Source organism: Platichthys flesus, chromosome 17, assembly GCF_949316205.1.
Source record: "Platichthys flesus chromosome 17, fPlaFle2.1, whole genome shotgun sequence".
NCBI classification, from domain to species: domain Eukaryota; kingdom Metazoa; phylum Chordata; class Actinopteri; order Pleuronectiformes; family Pleuronectidae; genus Platichthys; species Platichthys flesus.
The window spans coordinates 11,322,082-11,338,601 of NC_084961.1; the positions used below are offsets into that span (position 1 = coordinate 11,322,082).

The 16,520-nt window shown below is 41.0% G+C and overlaps 1 protein-coding gene across 1 annotated transcript; it reads right to left on the bottom strand.

The window, feature by feature from the left end:
- Positions 1-35: 35 nt before the first annotated feature.
- Positions 36-2,314, bottom strand: bet1 (Bet1 golgi vesicular membrane trafficking protein). Its single transcript, XM_062409542.1, has 4 exons — positions 2,151-2,314; positions 1,890-1,996; positions 1,738-1,794; positions 36-843 (listed from the first exon to the last, which is right to left on the bottom strand). The coding sequence occupies exons 1-4, from the start codon at positions 2,167-2,169 to the stop codon at positions 688-690; spliced, it is 339 nt and encodes a 112-aa protein (XP_062265526.1). The 5' UTR covers positions 2,170-2,314; the 3' UTR covers positions 36-687.
- Positions 2,315-16,520: the final 14,206 nt, after the last annotated feature.

The following is a 16,520-nucleotide window of genomic DNA, read 5'->3' on the forward strand; positions in this document are numbered from 1 at the left end:
TCTGTGTATGTTTAAATAGCGTACAATGGACAATACATTGCATAAAACGTCTTTATTTACATTAAAAAAAACATTTTTACAACAGACCTAGAACAGTAATGAAGGACATTGTTGCTTACTGTTTGACAAATCTTGGTGTTTCCGTTCATTCTTGAATCAAAAATACACCCATTTATTTCCTTTAACATTCTACAACGTTAGCACTTTCATGAACAATAGTTATTATTAGTGACACAGCAAAGGTTGTGGTGGAAAAACTAATCCACAGATCTGTTGCTGTTAGGTTTCTGACGCAGTATCTTCTCCAGTTATATTAGGTTTCATGTTTTCTCATCTTCTCACTTTAGGTATATTGGGCTGTTAGGACATACAAATACTGGTATCATCCACTTAGGGTGTACGTGACACATCTGATCATTAATCACCTCAGGCCGATTCACCTTCCTAAACTAGTTTTACTGTTTAAGACATCAGATAGCCTTGGCCCTTTCTTGACTCTATTTTGGGGTCTTTGTGTGAAATGCTCACAGACACGGTCCCCCTGTAAAGCTGAACACTTTATTTTGAAACCCCTTTCTGTTGTCATCATCTTCATCATCACGCTGGTCTAGTTTTGAGACACAGGAGCGACTGTGGGGGGAGGGAGATGTGAAGTTACAAAGGGCCAACTCTAGGAGGTTCCTCAGATCACCTCAGCTTGATGAACCAGTACAGGACAAAGAAGACGAAGAAGCAGAAGAGCAGCATGTAGCACAGCAGCTTGGTCTGACTGCCTCTGGACAGCTGCTTCACTCTGCCGATGGTGGCACCGAGCAGGCCGCCGGTCGAGTCGAAGTCTGAGTCCTAGTGTGGGAAAGAGAGATAAGTGAAAGTCCCAAGTCCAGAAAATGATCATGATAATGGTCATTATTATGTAACAGGCAGCTCAGGAGACAGAGCGGATCGGCCACTAACCAGTGAGGCTACTCAAGAACACAAGTTTATTTTTAGTTATCTTTAATTTAGTTTGGTGTATTTCACACAACATTAATACATAATAGGAAGTGTTAAAAATGTGGGTTTTGGACGAACCAGCCATGGCTTAAATGGAAACCACACCCAAATCTAACAAGGATATTAAATACAAAACTTACAAAATATCCAGGTTCTATAAAGGCACAAATAGATTAATTTCATCTGATGCTATTATACACCAACTATACTCTACCACATTTCAGATAGAAGCAATTTACTTTCTGGATTCTTACATTTAATAACAGCTTTGGTAAGTAGTTGTATTTTAGTACTTTCTACACACTATATATGTGAATCAGCCAGTGAAATTACATATTAAACCACAAAATGAATAGATTCACTTCCTCAATATTTGAAATGCATCACATTTCTATGCAAATAGGATAGGATAGGATATGTTCTAAAACAAGTATAGTTTAAGCTGTTTAAATGTTTAGCTTTTAATTCATCTAACTTCTTAACGATACTCTACTACAGTCCAGATAGAGGACATTTTCTTTCTGAACTCCTGCTGCTACATTTAATAACAGCGTTGGTAAGGAGATATTTGCATTGTGGGCATTTTGGACACTACATATGTCACATGAAATATATTCCACAATATCATATATCTGTACTTTTGAGGAAGTATTATTACACTGTGTATGACTGGTTTTAATCCAAGTATCTGAATGTGTCTTATTTGTTGTTGATATTTAGTTTCAGTATTGAAGCGGAACTCACCATCTCCTCCAGCATTTTATTCTGGTATTTGACTTCCGTTCCGATGTCGATAGTCAGCTGTGGAAACCAGTATCAACACATTAATGTCACACACACAGACACACACAAACTCATGTTCCCAGCAGCTGGTCGCGTCATCAGGACAGACTCACACTCTTCAACGCGGTGACTTTAGCTCTCAGTCCCTCCTGCAGGTGTTCGTTCTCCTCCTCGTGAACACTGTACCCGCTGGCCACATACCCCCCAGGGCCTGTTTCACCTGCACGGGACACAACCACGGTTAACACAGCGTGACTGATCCCGTGTCAGTCCACCGGCACCCCGCTAACACAGCGCATCACAACACCGGCTAGCGTTAGCAAACAAGCTAAGTGTTAGCTTAAGAAACAGGAACGTGAAGGTTTGTTTCTCACCCAGATTGGCGCGTCTCATCCTGACCCGCTACAGGAAACACGGTCCGCTTTGTGTGTGTGGGTGTGTGATGAGCCAGGTTCGATTCCGTGGAACCGACAGATAACAGGTCTCTCAGGTTCACTGACACTTCACTCGGCAGGGAAACGCCACGATAGCATACGGTGGCCGAGGAGGACAACCCGTATCTGAGGGAAGAAAATCGCGATTGAGAAAAAAATAAGCAAATTGAGTGAATCACTGTTTAAACGTAGTTGTTTTGATTTCCACTTCATATTGTAGAGGAGATGTTTGTTTTGTTAAATTTTATTAGTTGGTAAAAAGTAAATAAAAAGTAATTGATTTGAAGGTGTGTCTGTGAGTGGCATGCTGCACGTGTGTTTCTGTGCAATTTATCAGTGTGTGTGTGTGTTGTATAACATCGGCATTAAGTGGCCATAGTAAAGGTTAGGGGTAAGGTTTTGTTTGGATGTGTACAGTGAATGGAAGTAAATGTGCAAACCTTTTACCAATTTAAGGCAGGAATGTATCATCATGTTGAGATCAGTGATGATATTGTGCTGGTTGGTTTCAAACAAATCAAAGAGAAGAGAAAGAACAGATTTGATTCTTGGTGAAACTGCAGCAGCTCAGATGACGTCAGCTGAGTAGGAGGCTCTTTATATAACCGGCTAAAAGAATGTGGACACGTGATCAGATTAATATCACAAAAACCACATGTTAATGCAAGGTGTATATGGGGCCTGTGTGGGTGTGTGTGTGTGTGTTTGGGGGATTGTATAACTGTAATTGCTTGAGATCACAGTAGAAATGAACACAGTGAAGTGACAAAGCCTCTAATAAAGATAAATTATACTAGTCAGAAAACCCATCAGCATCCGTCTCTATTGACTGTGACTCATATCCTCCACTGACATTTATCTCAGGCTTAAAGAGGCTGTTTAAGTTCATCATTATCAGTAAATACTGCACGGCACTTTGGTATGAATTTGTGACACACGTTTTATTCGTGAAAAGCTCCTCTCTTCCTACAGTTATTTGTATTATTCAACAATTAATAAAACCTTTTTATTAAATAGAGCATACACATATTAGAGTCAGAGCTATAATTTTGAACTTTTGATGCAAATTATTGTTGATTTCTCAAAAAAAACAATACTCCAAACTATGAAATCAAAAATCTTCCTCGATCATTGCAGTTTCTTGCATCAACTCAAAAAAACAAACAAACACGGAATAACTTTTTTTTTTTCAATGGTCACTGGTTCAATGCATCATTTACATATAAGAAAATATAACTACCAAGACAAAAATAGTGTAATTAAGACGTAAACAACTGATTCGTCCCTGAATCTCAAACACATCTTTAAAACTGCAGCAGGTCCCAAAGCGACAAACAGCCATGGGCTAATCTCCCCTCGGTATAATATGTTTGTTGAATACAAGAAACATATTATGAGGAGAAAATTGTTATGATGTCCCTCTCAGGCAGAGACGGATTGTTTCCTTTGAACATTCTGAAATGTGAGCACCATAAACTGGAGACAAATAGGCCTCTCCTGTGGGCTTAATAACGGGGCCCAGCGACGCATCCATCTGTGCCGGAGAGGACGGAGAGGAGGTTCTCAATATCCCTAAAATCACTGGAGGTGCTCTTTAGCATTGATTAGCTTCCCTTATCCTCTCATACATCATCTTTCCCTCAGACTTGCGCCGATATTGCAGGCGACATCTAATATGATATAAGAGATTAAAACAACTTTCATGACGTTAATTTATTTCGATCCAATATCTTATAAATAAATTCAACTTTGAGCTCCTGGCTACCATAATGCATTTCAATGCCTCCGGTGCTCATCTATTTATCTGCTCATGTTTCCCATAGGCTTGGCTGCGGGCGTGACCTTGACACGAGTGTCAAAGAAACAGAGGGTATTGATTGAACTGTGTGTGCATCTCAGCTCGCCCTTTGTGGATCTGAGAGGATTGGATTTATCAAATGGGTCCTGAGAGTGGAGCGGTTAGAAACTGGCCCTAATCCCTGACTGAACCTCTGTGGGTCCAGAACATCCCTGATGCAATGATCAGTGCACACACACACACACACACACACACACACACACACACACACACACACACACACACACACACATAAACCCACGCACTCACACTCATTTAAATGTAAGCCCATATAGGAGTCATGTATATAGCCTGCACAATGCTTTGTGTTAAAGACCCCTTATATTTAAACTATAGGTCTGGCTATACAGTTATTTTCTGAAAGGACAATTATGTGTTATGTATGGTCTCCACCGTTCTGTGTGCCTTGAGATGATGTATGTTGTGATTTGACAATCTGCAATTAAAACTGAATCAGAATGAATTGAACACTTAAAAAAGCTACTTCACACCATCAGTCAGGAAACATGAACGATTATTTTTTTCACATATCGGGAAATATAACCATGAACTAAGTTAGGAGATGAGTGATACCACACACATTTCTGTTCTTTCACTTTGAACCTATGTCAGCAGCTGCTTAGATTAGCATTACGTGTAGAGACAAGGGAAACCGTTGGCGGGATGTGTTCCATGTAAACGAAATCCATCGAGCACTTCTAAAGCATTTCTAAAGGTGCATTATGCGTTGCCGCGATAGCAATGCTAAACTAACCAGCAGCCTCTCTCAGACATGAGCGTGGTATTATTAAACTGTTGAATATAAAACTTGATATTACTCATGGAAATTAGGGTAGAAAGCGATTCCTCTTCATCATCATTGATTTTTATCACCGTGAAAGGAAACAGAAGGAAAAGAAGATGTAAGCCTCTTTGTTGGCGGCTCTGCACATCGAGGTTCTGAAAGAAATCAGCCAACAACTCATCTTTTATGGATCACGATAAAACAGATGCTCCCCAGTCAGGAAAGGGTTCATACCATCGCCATAATGAGGGTGACAATAAGATTTGCCCACCTATACCCCTGCATCGCACCTCGCGCTGTATACTGCTGATGCTGAACAATATCCCCCTCGCTCTGATTAGCATAATTTCTCCAGAGAATGGAGAGATGAATGAGTCATATGAAGGAGAGGGAGAAGTGTAGAGGAAAACATGCCGGAGGAGAGATCAAAAGGATGTTATTGTGCTTCTCACTATTAGTCTCTGGAGAAAGGATTCTGATTCCCACACTTAACTCGGCTTTGAACCGCACTTAAGAGAACTCCGCGGCCCTTAAGCCATGCTCGCAAATTCTCCCTGTGTAAATTATTATGTCAGGATTTGGAATCTGAATGGATGCTGCTGATGCTTTTACAGAGTGGATGTAAATCCTTTATTTGTCAGCAAATGAGTTGTAATGAGACGTGGAGGAGAATTGAACTGTGATGTTTGGAGGAGGTGGCAGACGGAGAACAGACGAGAGGAGAGAATTAGACGACTGCACCGAAACATGGAGCAGAAAAGTGCTCAATATTAAATAAATAACTGACATATATAAAATAAATAATAGTATAATAAACAAAGAGTAAGTGTTCACCACATGCTAGCAAGTTAGCTAAATTTGGCACAATAAATTTGAATATTAGCTGTATATTTTAGCATGTATTACATTTAAATGGGTCATTAATTAATCAACTATAACTCCGGATATTGTTAATTTAATCAAGCACGACTGAAAGGGGGCTTTGATCAAAAGAAATCTCAAGCTAGCCGGCAAAAGAAACTACTAAAAAGCTACTCCCAAATAAATGAAGCTTAATACATAACGTTTCATTGTGAGTTCCTCCTTTAAATAACATATTCAATTATTTTATAGTTTATGAGGGTTTAAATATATATTTGAATCTATTGAAAAGCTTATAATATTGATTATTATTTATTTACTAATTTAATATTGACCACTTTTGTGTCTGATACACAACCATCCACATAATATTGGAACAAATGAGCATGTGGGTGGATGCGCTGGCACCACATGGCTCTAAGCTGAGAGAAGCTTCCCTAACTCTTGATCAATATGGCCATGAGAGTGGGATTTCCTGACTTCTCCTGAAATCTGGAAGGCTCGTGACCACCAGGACCCCAATACTTCTGCAGGAGTCTGTGTAATATGAGCGGCATCATGAACACAGGATTACATAATCTCTCCAAATGAAAACAGAGGCTTAAGGAGAAGCTGTCTCAGAAAGACAGACGGACATCTGCCAACACGTCAGAGAGAAGACAGCACTCCTCACCCGCTACTTACATTATTTCAAGAGCAGCTATAGCCTCTTTATATATGTATATGACCATATAGTATGATTTTTCAGTTCCCTCATTTATTTCAAAGACTTTTTTATTCAAAATCATGGCATAGATTATGTGATGTCATCTTGCATTATTCTGTTGTGTGCTGCCTTATTGCTTTTGGAGTAATGGCTATACTCATTCATACAAATGAAACATAACTGAAATCGAAAACCGACGTTGAGACTGTGTGTGTGTGTGTGTGTGTGTGTGTGTGTGTGTGTGTCTGTGTGTGTGTGTCTGTGTGTGTGTGTGTGCGTGTGCCAGCGTGCGTGTTAGAAGGTAGATATCTACCTTTCTAAAACGCATCTGTGTAAGAGCTCACATTTCAGCTTCACAGCTTTTCCATTTAGTTGAATTCCGTCTGGGGATCCCCCCCGTCACTCCTAATGAACAAGCCTATTACTCACACTAAAAGAAGTTGTCACCCCGCTGTATCCGTGTTATTATCCACTGCTCTCATCTGTGTGTCTGTCTGCGGGGGAGTCTAGGTCTGCAGCCTGATCACCCCCCCCCCCCCCCCGCTCAAATCCCATTGAAATGCAGCTAACATCAAAAACATGAAGGTTTGATCATCCTCGCTCTCTTTCCCTTCGAGCTTTGATTCACGGGTCAACGCTCACGCCGATTCCCCTGACAACTTCCCCGTGGAAACCCAGCACTGTTTACAATTGAATTGAGATATTGATTCACCACAGCAGCGTTAACCCCGCAGGGAGCCCGGGCTTGAGTGGCTTTGTTTTCGTTCTGATTATGATGTATACAAGACTGTTTTTGTCCTCTCTCACAGAAGACATTTTAATCAATGGATGTCATTCAAAGTGCTCCTGACTGCAAATTACGTTGCTGCTGTCTTATCTGACCCTTGAAGGGAAGGTAACCTGACTCCTGGGCTTTGCTTTTTATCATTTTCTGTCTCCCTCTGATATATACATACACGCACACATACACACACACACACACACACACACACACACACACACATACACACATACACACACACACACAGCTCTTATATCCGACCCTCTCTTTTGTATTTACACTTGATGTACAGCAATATGTTATCAGTGAGCTGTGTGAGCTGCGGCCGGGAGAAAAAGGAAAGCTACGTGAGCTGTGGCCTTACACTGCTGCTGTTTCTCTCTGTACAGGAAGAAACCATAAAGGACAATAGCAATAAAGTTGCGGCTTGTATTATCTTCATTGTCTTTAACAGAGCAGAAACAATTCATCAGATAATACGTTTGCATGACCGGAAAATTAATCTAAAGCTCTTTCAGAATATTTATTTACGCTTCTCAAATGGGACAATTTTTGTCTAAAATGATAATGAACAGGAATGTTTGGGTTTTTACTTTTGGTGGAACAACAACTTGTGTTCAGGGAACTTATGATGGAGGTTTACTGCAGTTTTTAGTCATAGCTGCTTCTTAATTCCCTCTTGAAACATTTCTCTTCATGGAAGCTTTTGGAAATGGTTGACATCAGCTTTTATTCTATTGTCTAATCATATTTATATTTTATTGATTTGAATTTTCTCTGCTCCTATTATTATTTGCAGTGTATCTGCCTTGTCTGCTTTTATTCATTTATTACACAAGTGATACTCTATGAAGGTCCTCCTTAAAACAAAGAAAAGAGATTAATCATAAGTTAATGAATTGAGGAGGAAATAATCTACTTAGCTCTACATCTAATCATCACTAAATAAATCGACAATGTTTGTTCACAAAATATTGACACAGAGTTGAGTATGAACTTCCAGAACTGACCCCTGTAGTTTCAGCTGCCGGAGACATCTTGCAGAGTGTGTGTGACCGACAGAAATATGCTCTGCTGAATACATTCTTATCTCCATTGGCCGCACTGATGCATTGAGATTCTATCAAGCCCAGTGCGGCTGTTTACCTCAAGGCATGATGTAACTCTGTGTCAGTGAGTCGGCACCTGCTGGCTATTATCTTGCATTATGGAAATGCTTCTGAAATCCCCTGGGACTTTGCTTCAGTCAGTCTGAAGCCAGCTGCGCAGGTGAAGAGGTGAAAAGGAACTTAGTGTAACTACTTTGGAAGAGTCTTTGAAAAAAGATAAACTGTTTTTGGTTTTACACCAGCAAGAATATCATTAGATTAATGACTAGATCCATCAATCCATCCTTTATCTACACCACTCATTGTTTGTGTGTGTCGGATGGGACTGAAGCCAATCTGAGCTGGAGGGGTCACCAGCCAATCACAGGGCCAACATACAGAGACCCTCAAATTGACACTTACTTGTAATTCAAAGTCTTTATACATAAGGAGGACCAGGTGATTATTTACTATTTCTTTCCCCATTTACTTCACCATTGAAAAGACACTGCATGGCAAATCTCCTTGGAATAAATACATTTCACAAGTTTCCTCTTGCCATTGAGTTTGCAGGACCCAAGTTACAAAATACCTTAACTCCAATCTACTGTATGAAATAAATATATATAAATCAATATACTAATTCCAAATGAGTTGTATCTATTTTAAAATATCCATTATATCATATATATTTTAATTCAGCAATTTACAAAGCTACATCAGTTACAAGTCCTTCTGTTACGTTGTGTTACATTATAGTTTCAGATTTAGGTTGGTTAGTTGGTTAGAATGGTGAACATGCTCTGATCTTAATCTTTTGTTAAGCAGCCAGTGCAGTGGTCTGATGTGGAGCATGGCCCCTCATCAGTCATTTCCTTGGGCGGAACAAACATTTGCCTCAGGATGTTTGCATATCTCAAGCTGTTTTGGGAAACACCTTCAGGCCCTGTGAACCTTCAGACATAACACAAGCCATGTCCAGGAACTATTTTTGTGCTGAGAGAGGAACTGACCGAATAAGTTGCTACATCATAAGATGGTTGCTTTAAAACTAACATCTATGTACAGGAATGAATGACAAAGTAAAGTACTCAGTATAGCTTAGTACAAGCCTTGTAGCTAAGGCTTCTCTATGCTTCTCAGCTACACATTGGTATTTACAGGTTTTTAAGCCCTTTTTGTGATGAAGCATCAGATGAGAAAGCAGACACCCCAATGACACCACATTTAAATCCATTAGATCCAGATTCGATCCAAAAATGTCGATGTTAAAAATTAAATTAAAGATCTGGAGCCGCACCAAAACCTAAGGTGATCTTTTCTGACCACATCCTTCCACCAAGTTTCCTAATCCGTCCGGTAGTTTCTTTGTAATCTTTCTTAAAAAGAAACAGACAAACACAAATAATAAACATAACTTCAGTGGTGGAGATAACAAAGAATTCACCTGGTCTCAGACGTTCTATATATTTTCTGCTCTTCTTTCTTCCTGAAGCCTCAAAGCACATTTGTCTTCACATTTCATTTTTGATTGGAGAACCCAGTTTTACAGCCGTTCACCTCACCTCTTTGATTTATTATTCAGGAAAAAGACGGTTGTTGGTTTAATGACTGAATATACTGAATGGAGCATTTCAGTATCTATTTTCACTCTGGATGTGTCCTATTTGTGCTCTTGCTCTATCCTGTGTTGAAGTTGGTTTCTCTTAGAGCATTCATTTAATTCAGTTGGAGCCACAACACAAAGTATGAAACTCTAAACTGTGATTCAAAGCTACAGTGGGGGTTTAGGTCAGTATGAGCGATCGGAGAGGAGGTCTGCTCTGTCCACAGCGTCATGCATGTCTGAGTTTATGTCTCAGACTGACGGAGTACAGAAAATGAAAGAGCACACGCAAAAAATGCTGCGTTTCAAACGACCAAATCTGGGTGATTTTCATCTATTAGACCAACCACAGCAAGATGAGTTGCTCTTTAATCCCGATAAGATGGGTTTTTCTACACATGTTGAGTTTATTCTACCTCAAAAAGTAGATTTTGACGTGATGTTTTTTTTACACAAAAATCGTTACAGATCACATTTACACATTCTATCACATCATCATCATCATCATCATCATCATCATCATCATCATCATCATCATCATCATCATCATCATCATCCTTATCATCATCATATCCCACCAAAAGAATCAAGCTGAAATATAAAAAACTAATTCCCTTAGCCGAGCCAATCTAATGAAACAGGGTTGTTGCATTTGTTGAGAGTCATCCAAGAAAACATGGTTATGGGTGAAGTAGGTGTAAAGGTGTTGTTAATAAAAAACGTGAAAGACTCCATCCATTCATCAAGGTCATGGAGAAGTGGAGCCTGCTCGCGCCCACACAGATAATCAGGATAAAGAAAACCCATGAATAATAACACTGGTGTGCACTAATTAGCTTTTCCCCTGTATCCACTTGAAGGAGGAAAGTTTGTGGAGACACAGTTTAGCAGAGTGAGTCAGGAAGCCAGCCGGGAGCAGACTGAGCCTGTTCACTTTGATCACATTGAGAAAACATTTCCGTCATCTGGTTTCATTCCTGCAGCCAAGTTGGCCTCTTTCATTCTGATGCGGTTAGACAAGAGCATTAATGTACAAGCTGGTTTTGCTCTGGCGTCATTTTCACACGGGAGGCGTCAAACTTTTAATTGCAAAGTGGCGGCAAACAGTTGGAAGGGAAGTGACCACACAGACGTGCCGAATCGCCGCTAAACCATTCCGCTGTGACCACGAGCCGCAGCTTCTATTAACTGTCATGAATAGGATGATTTTTCACTTCGTTTTTTTGGGGGGTCTCCGCATATGAGAAATCCAGACAAAGCTCGCCCTGATGTGAATTCCATTTGGAAGGCTTACCAACGCACCAAGAACAGAATTACAATTTGACGCACTGCTGTGTCTCTTGTGTCACCAGAGCTCCTCCTCTCCTCAGCATGTCACCGCACCGCACGCCTTTGTCCTGCTATAATTGAGTATCACCAGGGCTCACTTCCAGCCCCCCCTCTCATGGCCCTGGTACTCTGCATGACGAGCTTTGACAAGTAATTCATAGTTTGCTGAGTACTGCCATGAATTGCTTTACGGTAATCCCCCCCCCAAGGGGATTTGTTGTAATGGCAAACGGGCTGTAATGGTTGTGCCAGCAGAATACTTATTGTGACTGAAGATGGCCCCGCTCAGTGTGTTCATGTCCAGGCAGGAGGGGATAAGGACAATGTTTGAACTGTGAATTCCTGTTGAATCACTGCAGTGGCAGATGTGCATGACATTGAAGGAACCATATGGTGAAACATAATGAGGCTTGTTATCAAATTTGACACAGTGAAAAGCACGGTGACTGTTTGAATGGGCTGAGCTGCAGCCTGTTTATTCGGTTGTTCAAACCAGTTCTCTCTGGCCCGCAGCGAAGGCCTGCTTGTTGACACACAGCCACAGATCACTGTGAGTTTCTGTAGTATGTCCACGGTAGGGAAAGAGAAAAAACACAAAGAGGCCAGATGAAGACAGTAATATATAGCTATAGTCACTGCATGGTATATAATAAAGTTGTTTGTATCTTATCATATTATCGCAACATTTCGTACTGTACATTCCGTATCGTTTAGTATCACATCATATTGTTTCTTTTAGTATCGTATCTAATCTTTTCTTATCTTATCTTATTGTATTGTATGACATCTTATTGTATTAATTATTATCATTGTGTATAGCCATCTCTCATCTAGGTTAGTTTTTGATAGATAACTGTTCTCAGTTGTCTAATGTGAAAAACGGCCGGCAGGTTAACATGATCGTTTATTTCCTTGATTGAGGCAAACATTTTATTTTCGGAAACGCCTTCAGCAAACATTTATACGTTACAAACTGCCAAGTCAGGGAAATATTTTGGACCACTGAGTCTAACTTTGCATAAAAATTATTTGACTGGGTTGAGATCTGGTGACTGTGAAGGATGTAGCACCTCATTTTCATCCTCATCATTAAATTCAGTGACCCGTTCGCCCTGTGGATGGAGGCATCGTCAAGCTAGAAGAGTCCACTCCCATCAGGATGGAAATGGTTCAGCATAGGACAAATGTGATCACTCAGAATACGTTTGTATTGATTTTCAATGACCCCACGTACTTCTAGGGGGATAAGTGGACCCACACAGTGCCAGCGAAATGCCCGCCTCAGCATAACGGAACAACGGGATCCCTGCACTCCAGGGCTCCAGTGCTCAGGCCTGTCTTATCTGTGGGTTTTGCACTGAACTCTTAGATGTGCATTCATCTCGGTAATGAGAAGTTTGTCCACTGTAATCCTCAAGGTGGCAATATAGATCGCCAACATTTTGCCAAAAAATATCAGGAGCAATAAATATCATATATAATGAGCTCCTCACACTGTCGTCTACCATTACGGGAAAATACAAAACACCGGAACCTTAAAGCTGCTGTTGTGTGGATTCCTTCATAACAGCACACAAGGAGTGGTTAGAAGCAAGGACGACAGCTCATTTTGAATGCAAGGAACAGAGTGCCTGACATATTCACTGGTGTATAGATACATTAATCAGCACACATGCACGCCTCACTTAGTCTAGACACTGAAAAAACCCAAAACACTGGCGCTCTGCTGTTAACTATAGCCCTCAATCAAACCTTGATTTTCTATTCTGTTTACCAGCTTCACACAGCATATCATATCTGAGCTGTACCCTATTATCCGAGGAGCGGTGTTCATATAAATTGAGAGCAGTGACATTTGTTTTCTGAAGTTGCACAAAAAGTTGTGCAGTTTCAACATCAGCCTCCGAAGACATGGGGTATCTTAAAAAAAAAAGAAAGAAATAAGACTAAGTGTGGGAGGAGCAGTCAGATCCTCGGCTGCTTTTATCGTTCTGTAACATCACGACCCACTTTCTTTCTGTAATCTGATTATAGAAACCAGCACAGCTATTAATGCCGCAGTATCTGAAAAAAGAACAACCGTGATTTTCTGAAATTTGTCATACCTCAGCTTTATGGAAATTTAAACCCTAAAAGCAGAGGAGGATTTGCGTTTCTAGTTTGTGTCATTATCAATTCATTCGTCATTCAGTCCCGGCTTTGAATGGCATTTTAATTGTCTCAGATCAGCTGTTATGGAATTGTGACATGTGGTTTATTGCTCTAATTTGGCCGGACAGAGAGGTGAGAGAGTGCATGAGATGTTGGTGCATTTTTCACGTTGACCGCAACGCTTTGGGAAAGAAAACACAGGAAGGCAAAGTCCTCTGCTGGTGAGGGGAAAACTTTCTTTATTTAACTGTGTGTGCCCACAAATTTGTGTGTCGGGTACAAATGAGTCTTTGCCAAAATATCCTGGACGGGATTGCTGCCATCTTGTGCATTTGGAGCCAAACGTCTGTATTGTAGCGATTAGAGCACAGAGTTGCAGTAGTAAGATACACAGTCCCAACCAGCTGTCAATCATGATTTGTAAGTTATATTGCGGCCAGCCAGCAGGTGGCGATCAAGAGGGCTTCACTTCTGGGGAGCCGTCCTTTAGATACTGTCTATGATCTCGAGTGACACCTAGTTCAAAGCACAGCATATACATCTGTATCTGCATGAGTGAACATCCACGTCCAGGCGTTTTTATCCTTGATGTCATCGCAAATAACTGAGATTAATGTAATTAGGTATTGTCACGTATTGTTGTGTCACTGTAATAATCACATCACCACACTGCAGTCAGGAATACATTAGACATGACCTTCCTGAGCACGTCTCTGCTGATGAATACATTTGTGGAAAGAGTTTCCACACACACACACACACACACACACACACGAAAAGCCTTTTATTTCGACAGACACATCCTAATTAGGGTTAGGGTCAGCTCTTCACGATGTTGTTAATTCCTCAGATGACACCATGCCAATGACGTCTACCCAGCGTCGCTCGCACGGCCCCAAACGTTGAGTCATCGCTGCTGTCAGGGGAGGAAACGAGACAAACTGACACTGCTGCTGCAGAAAAGTCTCTGTCTCTTTACTTTGTCTGTCCTTGTGGATGAAGGCAATCACAGTCAACCTGGTTAAACTTCATATTTCTACTGTTTGGATGGTAGTATTTCAGATGGCAGCTCACAGATGGCATTTTTCTTACTTTCTTTTGTTTAAATAAAAAGTCTCCAGACTGTTTTTTTAATCACAAACAGTCCCAGCAAACGGCGAATCCGGGATGTTGGCATGTTGACGCTTCCTGTGAGCATACCAGGGATAATAGTGTTCAGATTTTGAATTTCTGATGCTGCACACTCGTCATCAAGTGACCACATCTAGTGAAGTGTAGCCATTTGAGATTGTTGCAAAAAGACCTCCCTCTAATTAAAACCTTCTTGATCTGAATGGAGGATTTTCTGATTTTCTCCAGCAGCCAAAATTCACCCAGATAATGTGTCTGAAGCAGATGGACGACATCACTGTTCCCTAAAAGTGAAGCCAAAAAGTCTTGACCGCCACCTGGTGGCTGGCTGCAGTATAGGCCAAAAGTCCTGTTTCCTCTGGCTAAGTAGATGAGTGGATGGGCCATGAACCAAACTTTCAGAAATAATTCACCCAAAAATTTTAATTTACTCATTATTTACTCACAATGCTGATGGAGGGGTGGTTGAAGTGTTTGAGTCCAAAAAACCCTTTTGGATTTTCAGGGGATAAACAGCTTTGCAGCCAAATCTGACAGAATTGAAGTAACTGGTGATGAATTCTTCAAATGTAGAAAAAAACATTAAAGGCCTCCATACTGCTTGTGTAGTGTCATCCAAGTGTCCGTAAGCCCCGACATTCAAATTCTACTGTAAGCCGCTTCATTCACACCATGTTTTTTGCCTAAATGTTCACTGATATCCTCCTCGGAGCCGCATTCACATCCACTCACACACCCGCGCAGGGTATGTGTTAACATGACTACGTTCGCTAGCATCACTACTTCCTGTAGTGGACTTTTAGACTTAACGATAACTCAACCAACTTAATGTAAGGCCTGATAAGACCTTTAGATACAACACACATTTCACATAGGACCAGTTGGACTCTCTGTCATCATTTAACATCTCTTCAAACACTAGATTTTTCCAGATGGCCAATCATAGTCATAGGTCCCACATTTTCTGTCCAGTTTCTCTTGAGTGAGAACTTTGTAGAGGATAAGCATTTCTCTGAGTATCAATTGCAGAATGTTGACAAGGACTGAAAGGTTAAAATGGACAGTCAATGCAGGTCCATTCGTCCCCCCCACAGACAGTCCAGGCTTCCTGACTCGCAGCAAACATTAGGGAACCTTTCTTTTTCTTCCTTCTCTCTTCAGATGCTGAACTGTGAACACAGGCTCTGAATTCAGTCTGTTCTCTGCTCTTGACTTCAATACAACCCTGATGTTCTCCTGCCTCAAAAACGTTAAATTGTGCCAGCTATAGATCTGCAGGCTCAGGGACACGACAAACGGCCCAGGAGATCTTTTTGTGTAAATATAGATGGGATGGATGGCAAAGTCGAGGTGAGGCTCTGGTCAGATGAGTCACAGCGAGGTGGATTGAGACATTCGGTAAACGAGGCAGTGACAGATGCCGCATGAGAGAGAGTTGAACAGTTCAGTCAGAGGCCTCGTCTGTATATTGATGCCAAAACCGCGGCATCTAATCTCGTGGCCTCGTCTCTGGGATGCTCTCAGCGGATTGTCATTCAAATGGGCACAAATCTTCACTTTGATGTCAAAAACAGAAACAAAAGCACAATGCACGTGAGCTTCTGCAGGTCTGTCAAGGTTTTCTAGTGAATAAATCTGAAAATGCTCTTCTTCCAGCTAAATACACATAAATCACTTCTATAAATTGCCGCGTGGTAATTGCTTGAAAATAAAGGTTTAATTTGTGTTTTCAATAGAGCCGCAGCAGCTTAATTTTACTCCCTGTATATTTCTGTGTGACTCTGCCTCCTCCAGCCTTTTGTGCTGCTCTATACTTGGAAGGTAATTTACCAGCTCCTTATCTTCACTTAGCAGGTTGTAACCAGGTCAGCGCCCGACGTCCGACAAGGCCGGGATTCCTCACTGTTGGCTGCTGTAAGCGAGCTGCCTGATGTAAAAGAAAATTCTCGGCAGGCAATCATTTCTGCAGGATGCAGCGTGTGTGCGGTGAAAACACATTGTGAAGCCCCCGGTTC

Bases quoted from the DNA above. Each gene is read 5' to 3' on its own strand.
- bet1 (XM_062409542.1), bottom strand. The intron at 1,795-1,889 runs GTGAGTCTGTCC...TGGTTTCCACAG, and splicing joins AAGTCACCGCGTTGAAGAGT to CTGACTATCGACATCGGAAC. The intron at 844-1,737 runs GTGAGTTCCGCT...TTCCCACACTAG, and splicing joins ATAAAATGCTGGAGGAGATG to GACTCAGACTTCGACTCGAC.